A 13432-nucleotide genomic window follows, 5' to 3' on the forward strand; every position below is an offset into this window, starting at 1 on the left:
TTTGAAGGCGCAACACCAAAGGTTCGATATTACATGACAAGTTCTTAGACAACTTCTTGATCAATTGTGCTAGTACATTTAGTCATAAGTTACCCTTATTTTATTGATACACATTTTATGTTAAACAAAGCAAATGCAACAAGTAAGCTTCATACAGAACCATACAGCCATATGCATTGCTAAGATTTCAATGGTCACAGTCCTACTTTACGCTAGTTTTAACAAGCCTTCTTAAAAATGAAACAGGTATTCAAACTTATTCAAGCTTGTGGCAGAACACAGTGGTGTTTGAGGAGACAAGAAAAGCTCCATTTCCTAGGATAAAATATTTCAAGCCAACTGCATAAATATTAAAAAACACATTGCTAAGTAAAAACATACAAAAGAATCCGTTACCATAATTTTATGTAAGAAACACTGATAACACACACAGCTGTCAATATAATCCACCTTTCTGTAGGACTGATAGATTTTGTATTTGTATCAAGGTATCTTTAGAAAGCAATGACAGCAACAGTGTCATAACCTTTCATCATTTACCAAAGGACCACACATATTGCCCTAGCAAAACCAAATGATCAGTTCAGTGTCAAGACTGACTGTAAGGAGGAAGTGAAACACAGGAAGAATCTGAATCAGGATAGGAAGTTAAGGCTGAGCGGCAAACCTGTTTGTCCTGCTTCATGATCACTTCATCCATGTCATCTGTTTCAAGTTGGTCATGTGCAACTCCCTTTAAATCTACTAGAGAAACAAAGGAGGAAAGGAGTGAGGAGATAGAAATGACAGTCTAACTGGAGGTTCCCATGAAAGGAAAAAGAGATCAGCAATGCTTGACTAGAAGTTTCCATGAACTAAAAGGAAGTTAGCAATGGGATATTTTTCCACATAATTGAAAAAAGGGGAAAAAAAAAAAAAGAGGTTGTGCTTAAATCAAATCAATTTCCAACCTCGTTCAACCCTGAAGAGTAGTTAGGATCTGCACATGGCCAATTAGTCTGCTCTGCTATGAAAGGAAGCCTGCAGAGGTAGGTGGCTTTCCCTGTAATTAAACCATCAGCAGTTCTGGGATATCTGGCTTCAAAAAGAAATATCTTCTACTGCACTGTCACTGGGGCAAATGCTATACAGAGAAAACACTGTCCTGAAGAATCAGAAAACTAAATGGATAAAAGATGGTTGCAGAAGAAACATTTCCCCATCTCAGTTTCTCATCCATGAAAAGTTAAGTGACTTCCCCGAAGTCACACAAAAAATACCGTAATCACGTTAGGAACTGACCCAGGTCTCCCTTAAGTTATGCAACAAGCACTTTCCACTTTTTCCTTTGTCTAATACCATTTTAGTACACTCTCCACATACTATCTGTAGCTTCCAGTTTAGCTTCTTAACTGCCAATTAAGCTCCAAGCGTCTTAAATTCCTTTGGACAACTAAGTCGGACTTACACTTCAGAGCAATTCTTCATGGAAAAGTTGCAGTGTACAAACAGTACCTCCTCAGTCCCTTGACTAATTCTGAAGCAGCCTGCCCAGTGATATCAAATCAATTTTCAGTCTGCGCAGACTACAGCCTGTTTGTGAAAGATCTGCTGCGATGGATGAAGAGAGGAAAGAGACAGGAAAAAGGAGGACAGGGGAGGAAAGAGAGACAGATTCAGTAGAGAAAATGATAGTAGGAAGGGAATAGAAAAAACAAAAAGTAAGGAAAAGGTGTTTCAAGATCTACAGGTAATCCACATTTGAAAAAGCAGGATTTTTTTTCCACTCTGACAGATAGTCTATTTAAGATATTAACAGATCGGCTACTACACACAGCAACTCATGGACAGATGCCTGAATTTTGCAAATTCTTAGAGATGTACCTAGCTTTCTCACGGTACCTTGCTTTTCTCAGGTCACTAGGAATTGATTCAGAAGTTCTGATTGCATGCTTTTAATTAGTACATGCTTACATGATTCGCTACCCAAGCTCTTAGCATGCAAGATTATTTTTGCACCGGTTGTAAACATCATTATACTGTCATCATTTCATTGTCAAGATAGTTGTCAAAAGAGCATAAACTGAAGAAAGTGATATGCAGAAAAATGATGCGGTAAATACTTTAGCCTGAGAAGGAATAAATTAGATGTGAAAGGCATGCTGGTAAGAAACAGATTTGTCAAAAGATCTAGGAAAAACACTTAAAAGTCACTGATTCTTAAGAATCTTTAGTTTTTCTATTTTTGTTTAGTGTGTCTCTGTTGTTTCGCAACAATGACTTCTGTTCATTTTTTTCATGACATTCAGTATATTAAGTTGTTCACCCCTTCTCATGGAAGAGAAGCAAGGCAGCTTCAAGACATTCCTACAGCCCCAAAAGACTGCCACAGTAAGAGAGGACTGAGGGCCTGCTGAATAGATGAGGGAAAAGATCTTTAGATTTTTCTGAAAACTAAACATTGAATTAATTTCCTCCAAGCCAAAAGCAGAGATTCCATATCTATCTTTTTTAGTTAGAAGCAAGCAGACAAAAATACTCAAACCCATAATCTCCACCCTCCGTAATACACTGATTTAGAGTAAGGGAGAAGAAAAAAGGTAACAATAGGAATAGTACAAAGTGCATTCATTCACTCCAAATGAGACTGCAAATCTAGTACTAGTTTTCTACCTTCAAACACTCCACCTCCCAAGATCTCTTCTCAAATATAAAAGTGATGTTAAATTATTTGCTGGTATGATTAATGCAGAAAGCTCAAAGCTAATTCCAAATGAAAGAACAAAAACAAGCACTTGTCTCCCCTTCTTCATACCTTCATTTTGAAAAGTAACAAACCCCCAGTAACAAAATGCCCGTAAAACCTAAAATATTACTTATTACTACAAGTAATATTTTCTTCACTGAGATGAAAGCACTCTTATGTATATAACTTAGTATTTGAATATCAGCGTATCCACATGGACATAAAAACATAATCGCATATCATATAAAAAAATGCAGCACTACTTCCATATAGTGGAAATAAGCACAAGTCTACTGATGCAAGAACTGCTTTGCGAAAAGGTTGACAGGCAAAACACTGAACAGAAACAACATGGAAAGCAATGCACCAAAACCCCAAGCTAAAGAGGTTGATACTTCAGACAATTTCTTAGTGAGCTTTATTTTTTTTCTCTTTCCTGCTGCTGCTGATTGTTAAAAACCATGACTGTTAGAGTGGATGTAGATTTTGCAAGCTAGGTACCTGTTAAATAAGAGCTATTAATCTATCATATGCTCCCAGCCTTCTGAAAATAACCAAGTCCTAGCTAGCTTGGCTTGGACACGAACTGGTGATATATTCCATACAGCTCAGTGATGTGTCTGAAACAAATACTTTCCCTAGGAAGCAGATTGAAATCAATTACTTACTTTTGTGTTTGGAACAAGGGGCAGAGTGCACTTCTGCAGTTACAGTTTTTAGCGATTTGGGAGGTTCTTTAGGACCCCAGTCTTCTTCCCACTCCTTTTTAAATTTCTCTTCCTCTGCTGTTATCCTATAGGAAAAAAATGCAGCTAGGAATTCTGAGTATAAAAGCAGCAGCATCAATATAAATTCATTACAATTATTTAGTGTTCAGTATGTTTGGGTTTTTTCTCTTTAATATAAAGCATAATAAACTGCCCCTTCCCCCAAACCAAATTCCTTTCATCAATCTAAGTTTCATTTACGAAGCTACTAAGATAATTTGTAAAATACAATGTAACTGAGTAAAATATTCTTATTTAATATTGAGACTTCTAAGGCCAGTTATATAAACACCTGCACAGATATTAAGCCCAGAGTGATACACTACAATACTGTCACCTTAACTGAAGCCAAAACCCATCTCTCACCTAATAATTTTTCATTTTTAGAACTGGGAAGTATCTATTAGAAAAATAGTCAGTTTTAACTAAAATACTAAGTGACAGAACATCTACCACATGCCTAAATCAGATGTCACAATGGTAAATTATACCTAAAAAGTGCATGTCTTTCTTCTGTATCTTATCTCCATTTTGATGATTGCTTCCTAAACATATAGTTCTAGACTAAACTAAAAAGTGACTCTTCCCAAAAAGAACTAAATACTGCTGAGACAAACTGCATCAAATTCAGCATTTAGGGAAAAAAAAAAAAAAGAGGGGGGAAAAAAAAGAGGGGGGAAAAAAAGAGGGGGGGAAAAAAAAAAAAGAGGGGGGAAAAAAAAAAAAAAAAGAGGGGGGAAAAAAAAGAGGGGGAAAAAAAAAAAAAAAAAAAGAGGGGGAAAAAAAAAAGAGGGGGGAAAAAAAAAGAGGGGGGAAAAAAAAAGAGGGGGAAAAAAAAGAGGGGGAAAAAAAAAGAGGGGGGAAAAAAAAAGAGGGGGAAAAAAAAGAGGGGGAAAAAAAAGGGGGGAAAAAAAGAGGGAAAAAAGAGGAGGAAAAAAAAGGAGGGGAAAAAAAGAGGGGAAAAAAAAGAGGGGAAAAAAAGAGGGGAAAAAAAGAGGGGAAAAAAAGAGGGGAAAAAAAAAGAGGGGAAAAAAAGAGGGGAAAAAAGAGGGGAAAAAAAAGAGGGGAAAAAAAAGAGGGGAAAAAAAAGAGGGGAAAAAAAAAGAGGGGGAGGAGAATTGTCACACTTCAGGACAAAGGAGCTCATAAAACAAGTAAATTACCTAGAAGGCACCTAGAAAGGCAGCATGATCAAAAAAAGGACATCTTGAAGGAAAATTCAGCAAATCCCAAGTAGGTCACAAGAGAACTGCCATATAACCTAATAGCTTGTAGCTTCATATATGGTGCCTTTAAGTGATCCAAGATCTATTCTTGGCTGTAGCCTGTCTTGAACTGGTAAACTGATATACGATTTAATTTTAAAGTTCCAAATGTAAAACAATGCTTAAGTTACGTTTATAGTACTGACTTTATTATGATACAATCTTTGAATGTGTCTAGTTCCTAGAATCACAGATTTTTAAAACCAGAACAGACCGTAATAAAAATAATTTTTCCTGATTAAATAGGTTATAGAACTCCCTGCTTTTGGTGCCACAGTTTTAATTTAATTAATTCTCTCCTTAGAAAAGCAAAAGCCTACTTAAAATTTACGATGACTGAAATTTCTACTCAAGACAATTAGCATCACATAGTCCTTATTTTAGTCTAAATCTACATAGCTTTTGTTTTCAGAACTGTCTCATAGCCTGAAAAGGCTATTAAATTCCACACTGTGTACACTCTTACAGATCATGAACAAACTATCTGTGTTTTGTTTTTTTTAAATATAAGCTAAGTGGATATGTCATCAAGGCCCTGAGTATATGCAAGTTTTCCAACTCTTTAGTCATTCTTGTCTGTTTCTTCCTGATCCATTTCCTTGGAGTATTCATTTCTTGTTTTCTATTAGAATTAAATGTAGTGGTTCAGTGACAACAGACTAAACAAGTTCTGAGACACAGAACTTCCTTAATCTTAAGTTTCTCTATACATTTATAACATTTTAAAAATAAGCACTCAACTTCAATGTCACATTGAATTTATTATCACCATAACCCTCATATTTTCCAGGTGCTGATTTTCAGATCAGTTTCCTCTTCCGTAATTGTGGTGTACTTACTGATATGCATTGGACCTTACATTTAGCTAAATGGAAATATTACACAATTTTATTAGAAAAGATCTAATATATAAGGACCCTTTTTCAGGCAGCATATTGTCTATGTAAGGTTTTTACTTACTGCTCTATTTCTCTGCGATATCTCTCTTCTTCCTCTGCAGTCTTCTGGGAAATCTCCAGTTTTCTTCTACAATAAGAGGAATTAGGACATCATGATAAAAATAGTATTTTCTGAGTAAGTACTTACACGAAGTGTGTCAACATATAGTTAGTCAAAGATATAGACAGTAAATACATATGCATTGGGGAAAAATGCTCCTTTTTAAAAGTAATCTTTAAGATACCAAGGGTTCAATATACTTTTGTAGGAACCCTGAGGCCATTCATGACCATCTGGATAATAAGGGCATATCATCTATTTAACTCTGTAAGTCACTATCTCCTTCTGAGACAGTTCCATAGTGTGTTATTGTAAGAGTATAAAATTTGTAACTGTCCTGCTAAAAATAAAGGTTGAGGGAATGGCATCAGGAAAATACCTAATATCACACTGAATCATAGGGGTATGACAGTCAGGGAACAAAGTGACCCTTCTGGTCAAGATGTGTTTGAATGATATCAGCTTTGAAAACCCAGAACATCAAGAGCACCACAGGATAAGGATTTATGAACAAAGACTCTGCAACAGCAAAATTAAGTTAATCTAAGTTGGGAATCTTCTCACAGTTGCTCCTGTCTTCCATGCCCTTTCCAAATCCAAGCTAAATTTCTCAGACTGTCCTATACAGAGTCCTTACAATCTCTCTTTCTTTTGCTGCTCTTTGATGATTTTGTTAGTCTCCAGCGCAAGTCGCTTCTGATGCATTAACTCCTGGCGTTCTTGCTCACGGAGACGTGCTTCTCTCTGCCTTTCTTCCTCAGTCATGAACAGCTCCTTTCCCTGCAATCAGAACCACCACTCAAATCAGTTGTGAAAGTCTGATGAATGTAATTCTTCTAGGAAATAATTCAAAACTGATTACATACTAGCACATCTGCCATTTCTTCACTTCACTTTTTCTGAGGAATGCTTTCTGAAAGACCCCGAAAGATCTGACCACTTCATTCCAAAGAGCTATCCCAGTTTCAGTCTCAAAGTTATGATGTGCTAAACAACTCAGAAGAGGCATGCAACTACTAAAGTCAGCAACAACAGCGTAGGGGTCATGCCAAAGACATGCTCAGTGTGTCACCCAGAAAAAACTCCACGTTGTACTTTCTTGAAATCTAACTGAGCAACGCAATTCTAGAGAACAGCACATTGAATGAATGCCAGTGTGGAAGACAACTACACAGTTACTGTGTTTTAATGCTCTTGTGCCTGGCTGCTGTGGAAATGTACCATTGTTCAGGGAACCCAAATACAGGGGACGTACATTGCCAAAAGGTTATATAGTTGATGTGTTTTCAGTTGGTTTTGTTCCTGTTTCATGTGCTTTATAGTTAAGACACCAGCACTATTTTCTATTCAAGAAAGATATTTCCATGGTGCCATTTGTGGAACACTTTGATAACATTTATCTAATTTTCATTACTGAAATTAAAATCCCATGTTAATTAGGAAGGCAGGATTTTTCATGTCTGTAAGGCTCAAAGTAGACAGCTCGAACAAAAACAGGCAGTGAAGAATGCCTTTGCACTATGGTCTTTGCTGACCGAAAAACAGGAGTAGAGAAGCTGTTTCCTTTTGCAATCTCTTCTTCAGAACAAAGATGTGTATTGAGGAAAGGAGAGATGTGCAAGGTGAAGTAGGGTGGAGCAGAAGAGATCGTAGCAACAATTCACCATTTTAAGGATGCAACCCCAGGTATATGCTGGAATAGATCCCATCTTTTCTAACAGTTGGTAACATATCTGGGAGTTGAAACTAAGTGCTTAGGATGTTGAATTCCTGGAGCTTAATCAACTAGTCTGGAACATTTGTTTAAACAATGTCAACAATGCCTTTGGACAACTGCATCTTTTGTTACTGTAAGAGTAGTTTAATTAAACCATTAATTCCTTAATATAGCTACACAGTACACATGAGCCCTTAGGAAGTAGCTTAAATGAAACTACCATCTTTGATCAGTCTATGGAACTTGAGTATCCTCTTGTATATAACTATACATTTCACTGTAAGAAGGATTAAAGTAGTAAAAACATTAAAACATTTATTGAAAGTCACATTGAAGCCAGTGGAAAGATTTAATTAATTTCAGCTGGCTTTAGATTAGGCCCCAAAGGCGTATAGTTCTGTTGTACAAAACAGTGGAAACAGAAAATTGAACCATTTTCAATGTGTTGATACACTAAAGAGATAAGATAAACAGTTACACAAGGAATTAATTTGGAATAATACTAAGACATCAGCTATTCAGGATGAAAGATTAATTGACTCCAACCCAATTCACCTTTCATGTTTCAGCAGAAGTAGCTATCTATTAGAACAGAAGCTCTCAAACATGAGAAATGATTACGATAAGGTTAATTTCCAGTCCTTGTCAAGTGAATGGTTTTGCACTGGCCCACAGTCATGAAACTGTTTTATTTGAGCATACTGTGGAAGGTTACCAATGAAATAATCAAAAGCCACTCAACATTGCCCTGGTTTGACAGAATTTAGTGGTACAGACATTATAAAGAAACACAGCTTTACTTCTTATCTATTTATTTTTACCATTTATCTGCCCAGACAGTAATTATCACAAATGTTCTGCTTTTATAAATATACTACTTACAGCGCCTGCTACCACAGAGATAGTCAAAGTACGACTACTTTTGAGCACTCTGACAGCCTGCAAATTAAAAAAAAAAACCAAAAATCAGCCTGAATTAAGTGATAAAAGGCCTGTATATATAGGATGAAAGATGCTGGTTGTCAAGGCTGGAATTTCCAGAAGACCTACCTGAACTAAACAGGGTGGTAGGTATTCAAATCTCCAAATGCCCATGTTCAATACACAACCTCTTTGGTTAAGTAGCCCGGTATCAAAACTTATTTTTCGCAGCCAGGAAAATCAGACAGACGCTTAATAAGCTGACAACTACAAATTCAGGGAATTAGGAAGACTTGATCTTACCTCTTTATGATCCACATTAGAAAAGTCCACTCCGTTTACCTCAACAATCTGATCACCGACCTATAGGAGTTAATTCAAATTTTAATACAGATGCTAAATTGGTACATATATTAAATGAAAACAGAAAGAGACATACTCTCTAACATTCTTAATACAATAATCATAGGTACTGGCAGAGTATAAGGGGAACAGACCGGAAACTGGCCAGGCTTGCACATCCTCCTATATTAGGATTTGCTATTGCCACTGTTTGAGACCAAATACTGAGTTCGGTAGACTATTGATCTGACCCAGGAGGGCACTCTCATGTTCTTTAAATTTAGGAAACACTTCATTTGAAATGTAACCACAAGGTATTTCTTTCCCATGGAAAAAACCCCACAACTAGTGACTTTACAGTGATCCAGAATCCTTGAAGTAGTAAATACCAAAAAAAGATTTCCTTGTGGTACCTACCTTGGAAGGTGGCATACTTACCTCTAAGCCCACCTCTGCTGAAAGAGAACTCGGCTTAACATTGCTGATAAAAATGCCTGGTTTTTGTGTTGGACCACTGGAAATACTGGTGTAATATAAAAACCAAACATTTATAGGATAATATTTAAAGAATAATACAGTGTAATACAGTGAGAAGTCTTGGTTGTTTTCTCATAATTTGTTTCTGATTAAAGAATATTTCTATGGTATTAGCCTACTCTGAAACAAACACCAAAATTTGCCAGTACACACACAATGGTTTATCATCCTACTTTTCTATCCTTTACACCACAAAACTGTGATTTAAGAAAAAGCTAAAAGAAAAATATTCAAGCTTCTGGATTTTTCCTTAGATGCTGAAACTAACATAGTATACTGACATACACTGTCTAAGGGACTGGGACACTAATGACATTCAAAAGTAAGCATGTAACACAATGAAGAATTACTAATTGCTTGCACATTTACTCACTGAACTGCGGTATACTATATGTATAATACAATGTTATTTTTCAGGATTATGTATTAGAAGCAAGAAGGACGTTTCAACCAGGGGCCAACATCTAGCCTGGAGACTTTAAGCTGCAGCCTAAGCTGGGCCCAAACACAGCAATGATTTTTGTAGATAATATATCCAGCAGGTGATGTTGAACCACCCCTCCAGGTTTGTAAGTGATTTTTTTAAAACCTTTAGATCTTCCAAATAATATGAAAGAAAAGCTATGCTTTAGAAAATATTCTGTCCAGTTCAATCTTGATAACTTCAACTATATATTCCTAAATATATAAGAAATCCTACAACATCCCTTTTACCCCAAAACCTCCTGTCCTGCAAGGACAGGAGTCTGCAAAGCCTCTGTTCATATTTCTAAAAGTCTTGCAAATTCAACATTACTTTTAGGAACTGGATATATCTGTGTGATCACTTCTCAGTTCTGAAAAGGGTCACAGAAAGCAGTCTAAGTTCAGGGAGTGAACCTGACACTGGACAGTGCTGGAACTTGCTATGTCACAGAGCAGCATTTAAAAATATTTTAAAATGTAAGAGCATTTAAAAGATCCAATTCCATAACAACTTGTATTCTGTCACTTTCAGCCTGCTCTTATTTTTAAATTTAAAAGATTTTTTTGGTTTTAAGTCAGAACTTGTAACACAGGTGTTTATGCTTTGTCTAATAATACATAATATGTGCCACAGATATCCTCCTGTTCCAGTTTGCCTTCCTGATCCAGCATGGATCTCCATTTTCCTGATATCATATCAATGAAGGATGGAAATAACTGCCTTGGATGTCTCACATAACAAACCAGTGACTTTAAATAACAAACATGTACCCACCTGCATCCTATGCCTTTTGTACCAATCAAGCTAATGAAGACTTTCTTCTCTTTATTGTCTCTCCCTCCAGAAGAAGCAAGACCAGCAACACTGCCCTTTCCTTCCTGTAGGGGGATTAAAAAATGCTGCAGATGTTACTCTGTGTAGAATTTGTATCAAGACTACTATAAAACTTCATGAAGCCAGGATCAAACCCTGCCAACATCAAGATAAGACTCCTCCGAGGTCCTGCTAGAGATGAATGTGAAGTACAGTCATTTCAGTGGAGCTGCATGGCTGAGGTGAAAGACTGAACTTATCTTTCTGTTTGTAGAAGATTGTTTAAATAGTCAAACTTTGTCTTCAGAAAAAGGTGAAGGAAAATTAGAGGAAAGTGATATGGCAAAATAATCATTTAGATGTTCCCTGACAAAAGAGCTGGAAAAATACATGATAGTGCTCACTATTTAACTAAGTCTTTCTTCCTGAAAGCAAAAGAACGGTAATTGTGGTCTCTCTTTTCACTGCTGCAACCCATAGAAGGCACTTGCATTCATACCTGTCATTCCTCCTCTAATATAGCTAAGATAGGCCAGATAATCTGTTAAAGATTTATACAGTAGAACTATAGCCTGGTAAGTTAATAAGCTCAAGCAAAATAAAGTACCTATTAATGAGTAAAAGATATTTCATTTGTATCCTGCCCTTTCCTTACCTAATGATTCTAGAATCATTTCATATCACAAAAGATGTTTCTCCCAGAACACTTGTAACAAGATATTGCATCATAGAAATACATACAATAACTTCTGTGATAAGGTCAGAAGAGAAAGTGTTTCAGAATCATTACAGATTTCCCAGAAGACATCTTAATAAGATATTGATCTCTTACCCCAGAGTCTGACACAAACTGGTCCACATATTGCCATTTAAGGGGTTCATCTGCTGAACTGGAAGGAAAAAGTAATTTAAAATAATGGGGATATAATAAATGTGAATGTATTCAAGAACCTACTTTGGAATGTGGCCTCCTATTTTGCATCCACAAGTTCCTTTAGATACCATTCACAACAACTGGTTTATTTTCCAGCAATTTAAATAGAACATCAAACAATTATACAATTACTTAGGCTAGTAAACCTGGTGAAACGTAAAATTGAGAAAACCTCAAGTGAAACAATTTTGGGAAACTCTAAAAAAGACTGTGAAAATAATCGTAACAACTTGAACAGCTTATATAAATGTCTATGCAGAGAGACACTTCCCATCATTAACATTTCTCAAACATTCCACTTAAAGTTTCAACATTTCAACAAAAATTGGAAGGGGACAATAATTTGAAATTTTTCTAAGCTCTGAAGCAATCCTCAAATGTTACGTATATAGAGAAGCAGTGGAGCTCTCTGTTAAGCTAGGTGCATTGATAATGAAATTTCCAGGTAATATCCACGAATAATGAGGAAATAGAAATTGATTCATTTAAGTAGGCAACTGGCATAAAAAGTCAAATTCATCAAACAAGACATCTGCCTGTTTATCACGAAGGATGTGACATTTTAATCGGCTACAGAGATGCCCATTCACACATTTTCAAATATACAGATAGAAACAGAGGTTCTTTGGATATTGAAGAGGTTATGTGAAAATGAATAATCTAATTTATTTTCAAATTAAATACTATTACCTTTTGACGGGTATCATGCCAATATCTGAAAAAGAAAAATACTCTGTTAAGTAAAAATTTCTACAGATCACCAGCAATCTATTAACAGCAATCTTTACTGATACAGGTGATTTTTTTATGTTACTTACGTCTTACTTTTATGGACACTATTTTCTTTGTACGAATGAGGTTTATGACTTCCTCATGTGTGCACGACGAAATGGAATATCCATTTATACGAACTATCTCATCTCCAACCTCAAAAATGAAAGGGAGAAGAAAAAATAAATTGTGAATTAACGTTTAAAGGTTTTTAAGCAATGATGCAATCTGGCAATCATTTTGATGCAAAGGTTTGATAATGTTGAGTCCTGAATGCTTTCTGAATTTCAGGTAATGTCCAGATCAGATTTACCTGTATTTGTTTGAACTTAATATTTAACACCAAAAGGGAAGATTAATGGCCAAATAACAATTTTATAAATAATATCTAGTCTCTACACATCAGACTTGTACTCCACAGATTACCTTAAATACAAGTGTCTCTATTTCAATTCAAATAATTTTGGAGTGATTTTCTTCCTTTACACTTCAGCTGTTTGCTTTTACCATATGTTCTCCGAGATATCTTCTTAACTATTTTGATCAATAAGAAACTAAACTTGGTCCTATTACCTTGCCTGATTCTGGATTCAGAACAATGCATTATTTTAATGGAATTTACCTCCATTTCAGGTGCAACCTCTGATTAACTACAATGGTCATGAACTAGCATAATGAATGCTTATTCTGGGGTGCAGTAGTTTAAGTCTTCTTGGATCATCTACATTAGCTACAAAATTGCATGCTACTGGTGACAGATCTTCAAGTGTTTCACAGCAGCAACCCATCATATACTATGGTTGAGAAGATGGTACCACCACCCTACTGCGGCCCCTAGGCTGTGACATTCCCCCTGTTGTGTGACATGAAAAAAGTGAGAAAACTTGAGACAGAAACATAGAAGGAAGCTCCCACCAGATAGAAAGCAAGTCAATCACTTATTCCCAAGCTTACTCAGGCCTCCGTGTGAATGCGATATATGTATTTGGGCTCCACGGGTGACAAGGAGCATAGTCAGCTACAGAACAGACCAAGAACATGCACTCTGCATAGCAGAGACAAAACTAGTGTTATCCCCGAGGCAAATTTAGATGAAGATAACTTGACTGAAAGGAGCAGTAATTTGCACTCTGTCCTCCACCCTAAAGGATTGGCTCTGGGTCTCTGTACAGATA

The 13432-nt window shown here is 36.2% G+C and overlaps 1 protein-coding gene across 3 annotated transcripts in view; it reads right to left on the reverse strand.

The window, feature by feature from the left end:
* The window catches only part of USH1C (USH1 protein network component harmonin), a 51428-nt gene that overhangs the window by 23651 nt on the left and 14345 nt on the right, over window positions 1-13432 (reverse strand). For 2 of the 3 annotated variants that reach the window (XM_050898205.1, XM_050898204.1), the window contains exons 5-15: window positions 12305-12413; window positions 12177-12201; window positions 11385-11442; window positions 10514-10617; window positions 9175-9259; window positions 8698-8757; window positions 8356-8412; window positions 6394-6536; window positions 5718-5783; window positions 3394-3518; window positions 668-744 (exon numbers count right to left, since the gene is read on the reverse strand). In XM_050898205.1, coding sequence (XP_050754162.1) covers window positions 668-744; window positions 3394-3518; window positions 5718-5783; window positions 6394-6536; window positions 8356-8412; window positions 8698-8757; window positions 9175-9259; window positions 10514-10617; window positions 11385-11442; window positions 12177-12201; window positions 12305-12413 — 909 coding nt within the window. The remainder of the gene's footprint in view (window positions 1-667; window positions 745-3393; window positions 3519-5717; window positions 5784-6393; window positions 6537-8355; window positions 8413-8697; window positions 8758-9174; window positions 9260-10513; window positions 10618-11384; window positions 11443-12176; window positions 12202-12304; window positions 12414-13432) is intronic. The other variant, XM_050898206.1, reaches the window with a different exon arrangement.

Source organism: Gymnogyps californianus, chromosome 5 (assembly GCF_018139145.2).
Source record: "Gymnogyps californianus isolate 813 chromosome 5, ASM1813914v2, whole genome shotgun sequence".
Taxonomy (NCBI): domain Eukaryota; kingdom Metazoa; phylum Chordata; class Aves; order Accipitriformes; family Cathartidae; genus Gymnogyps; species Gymnogyps californianus.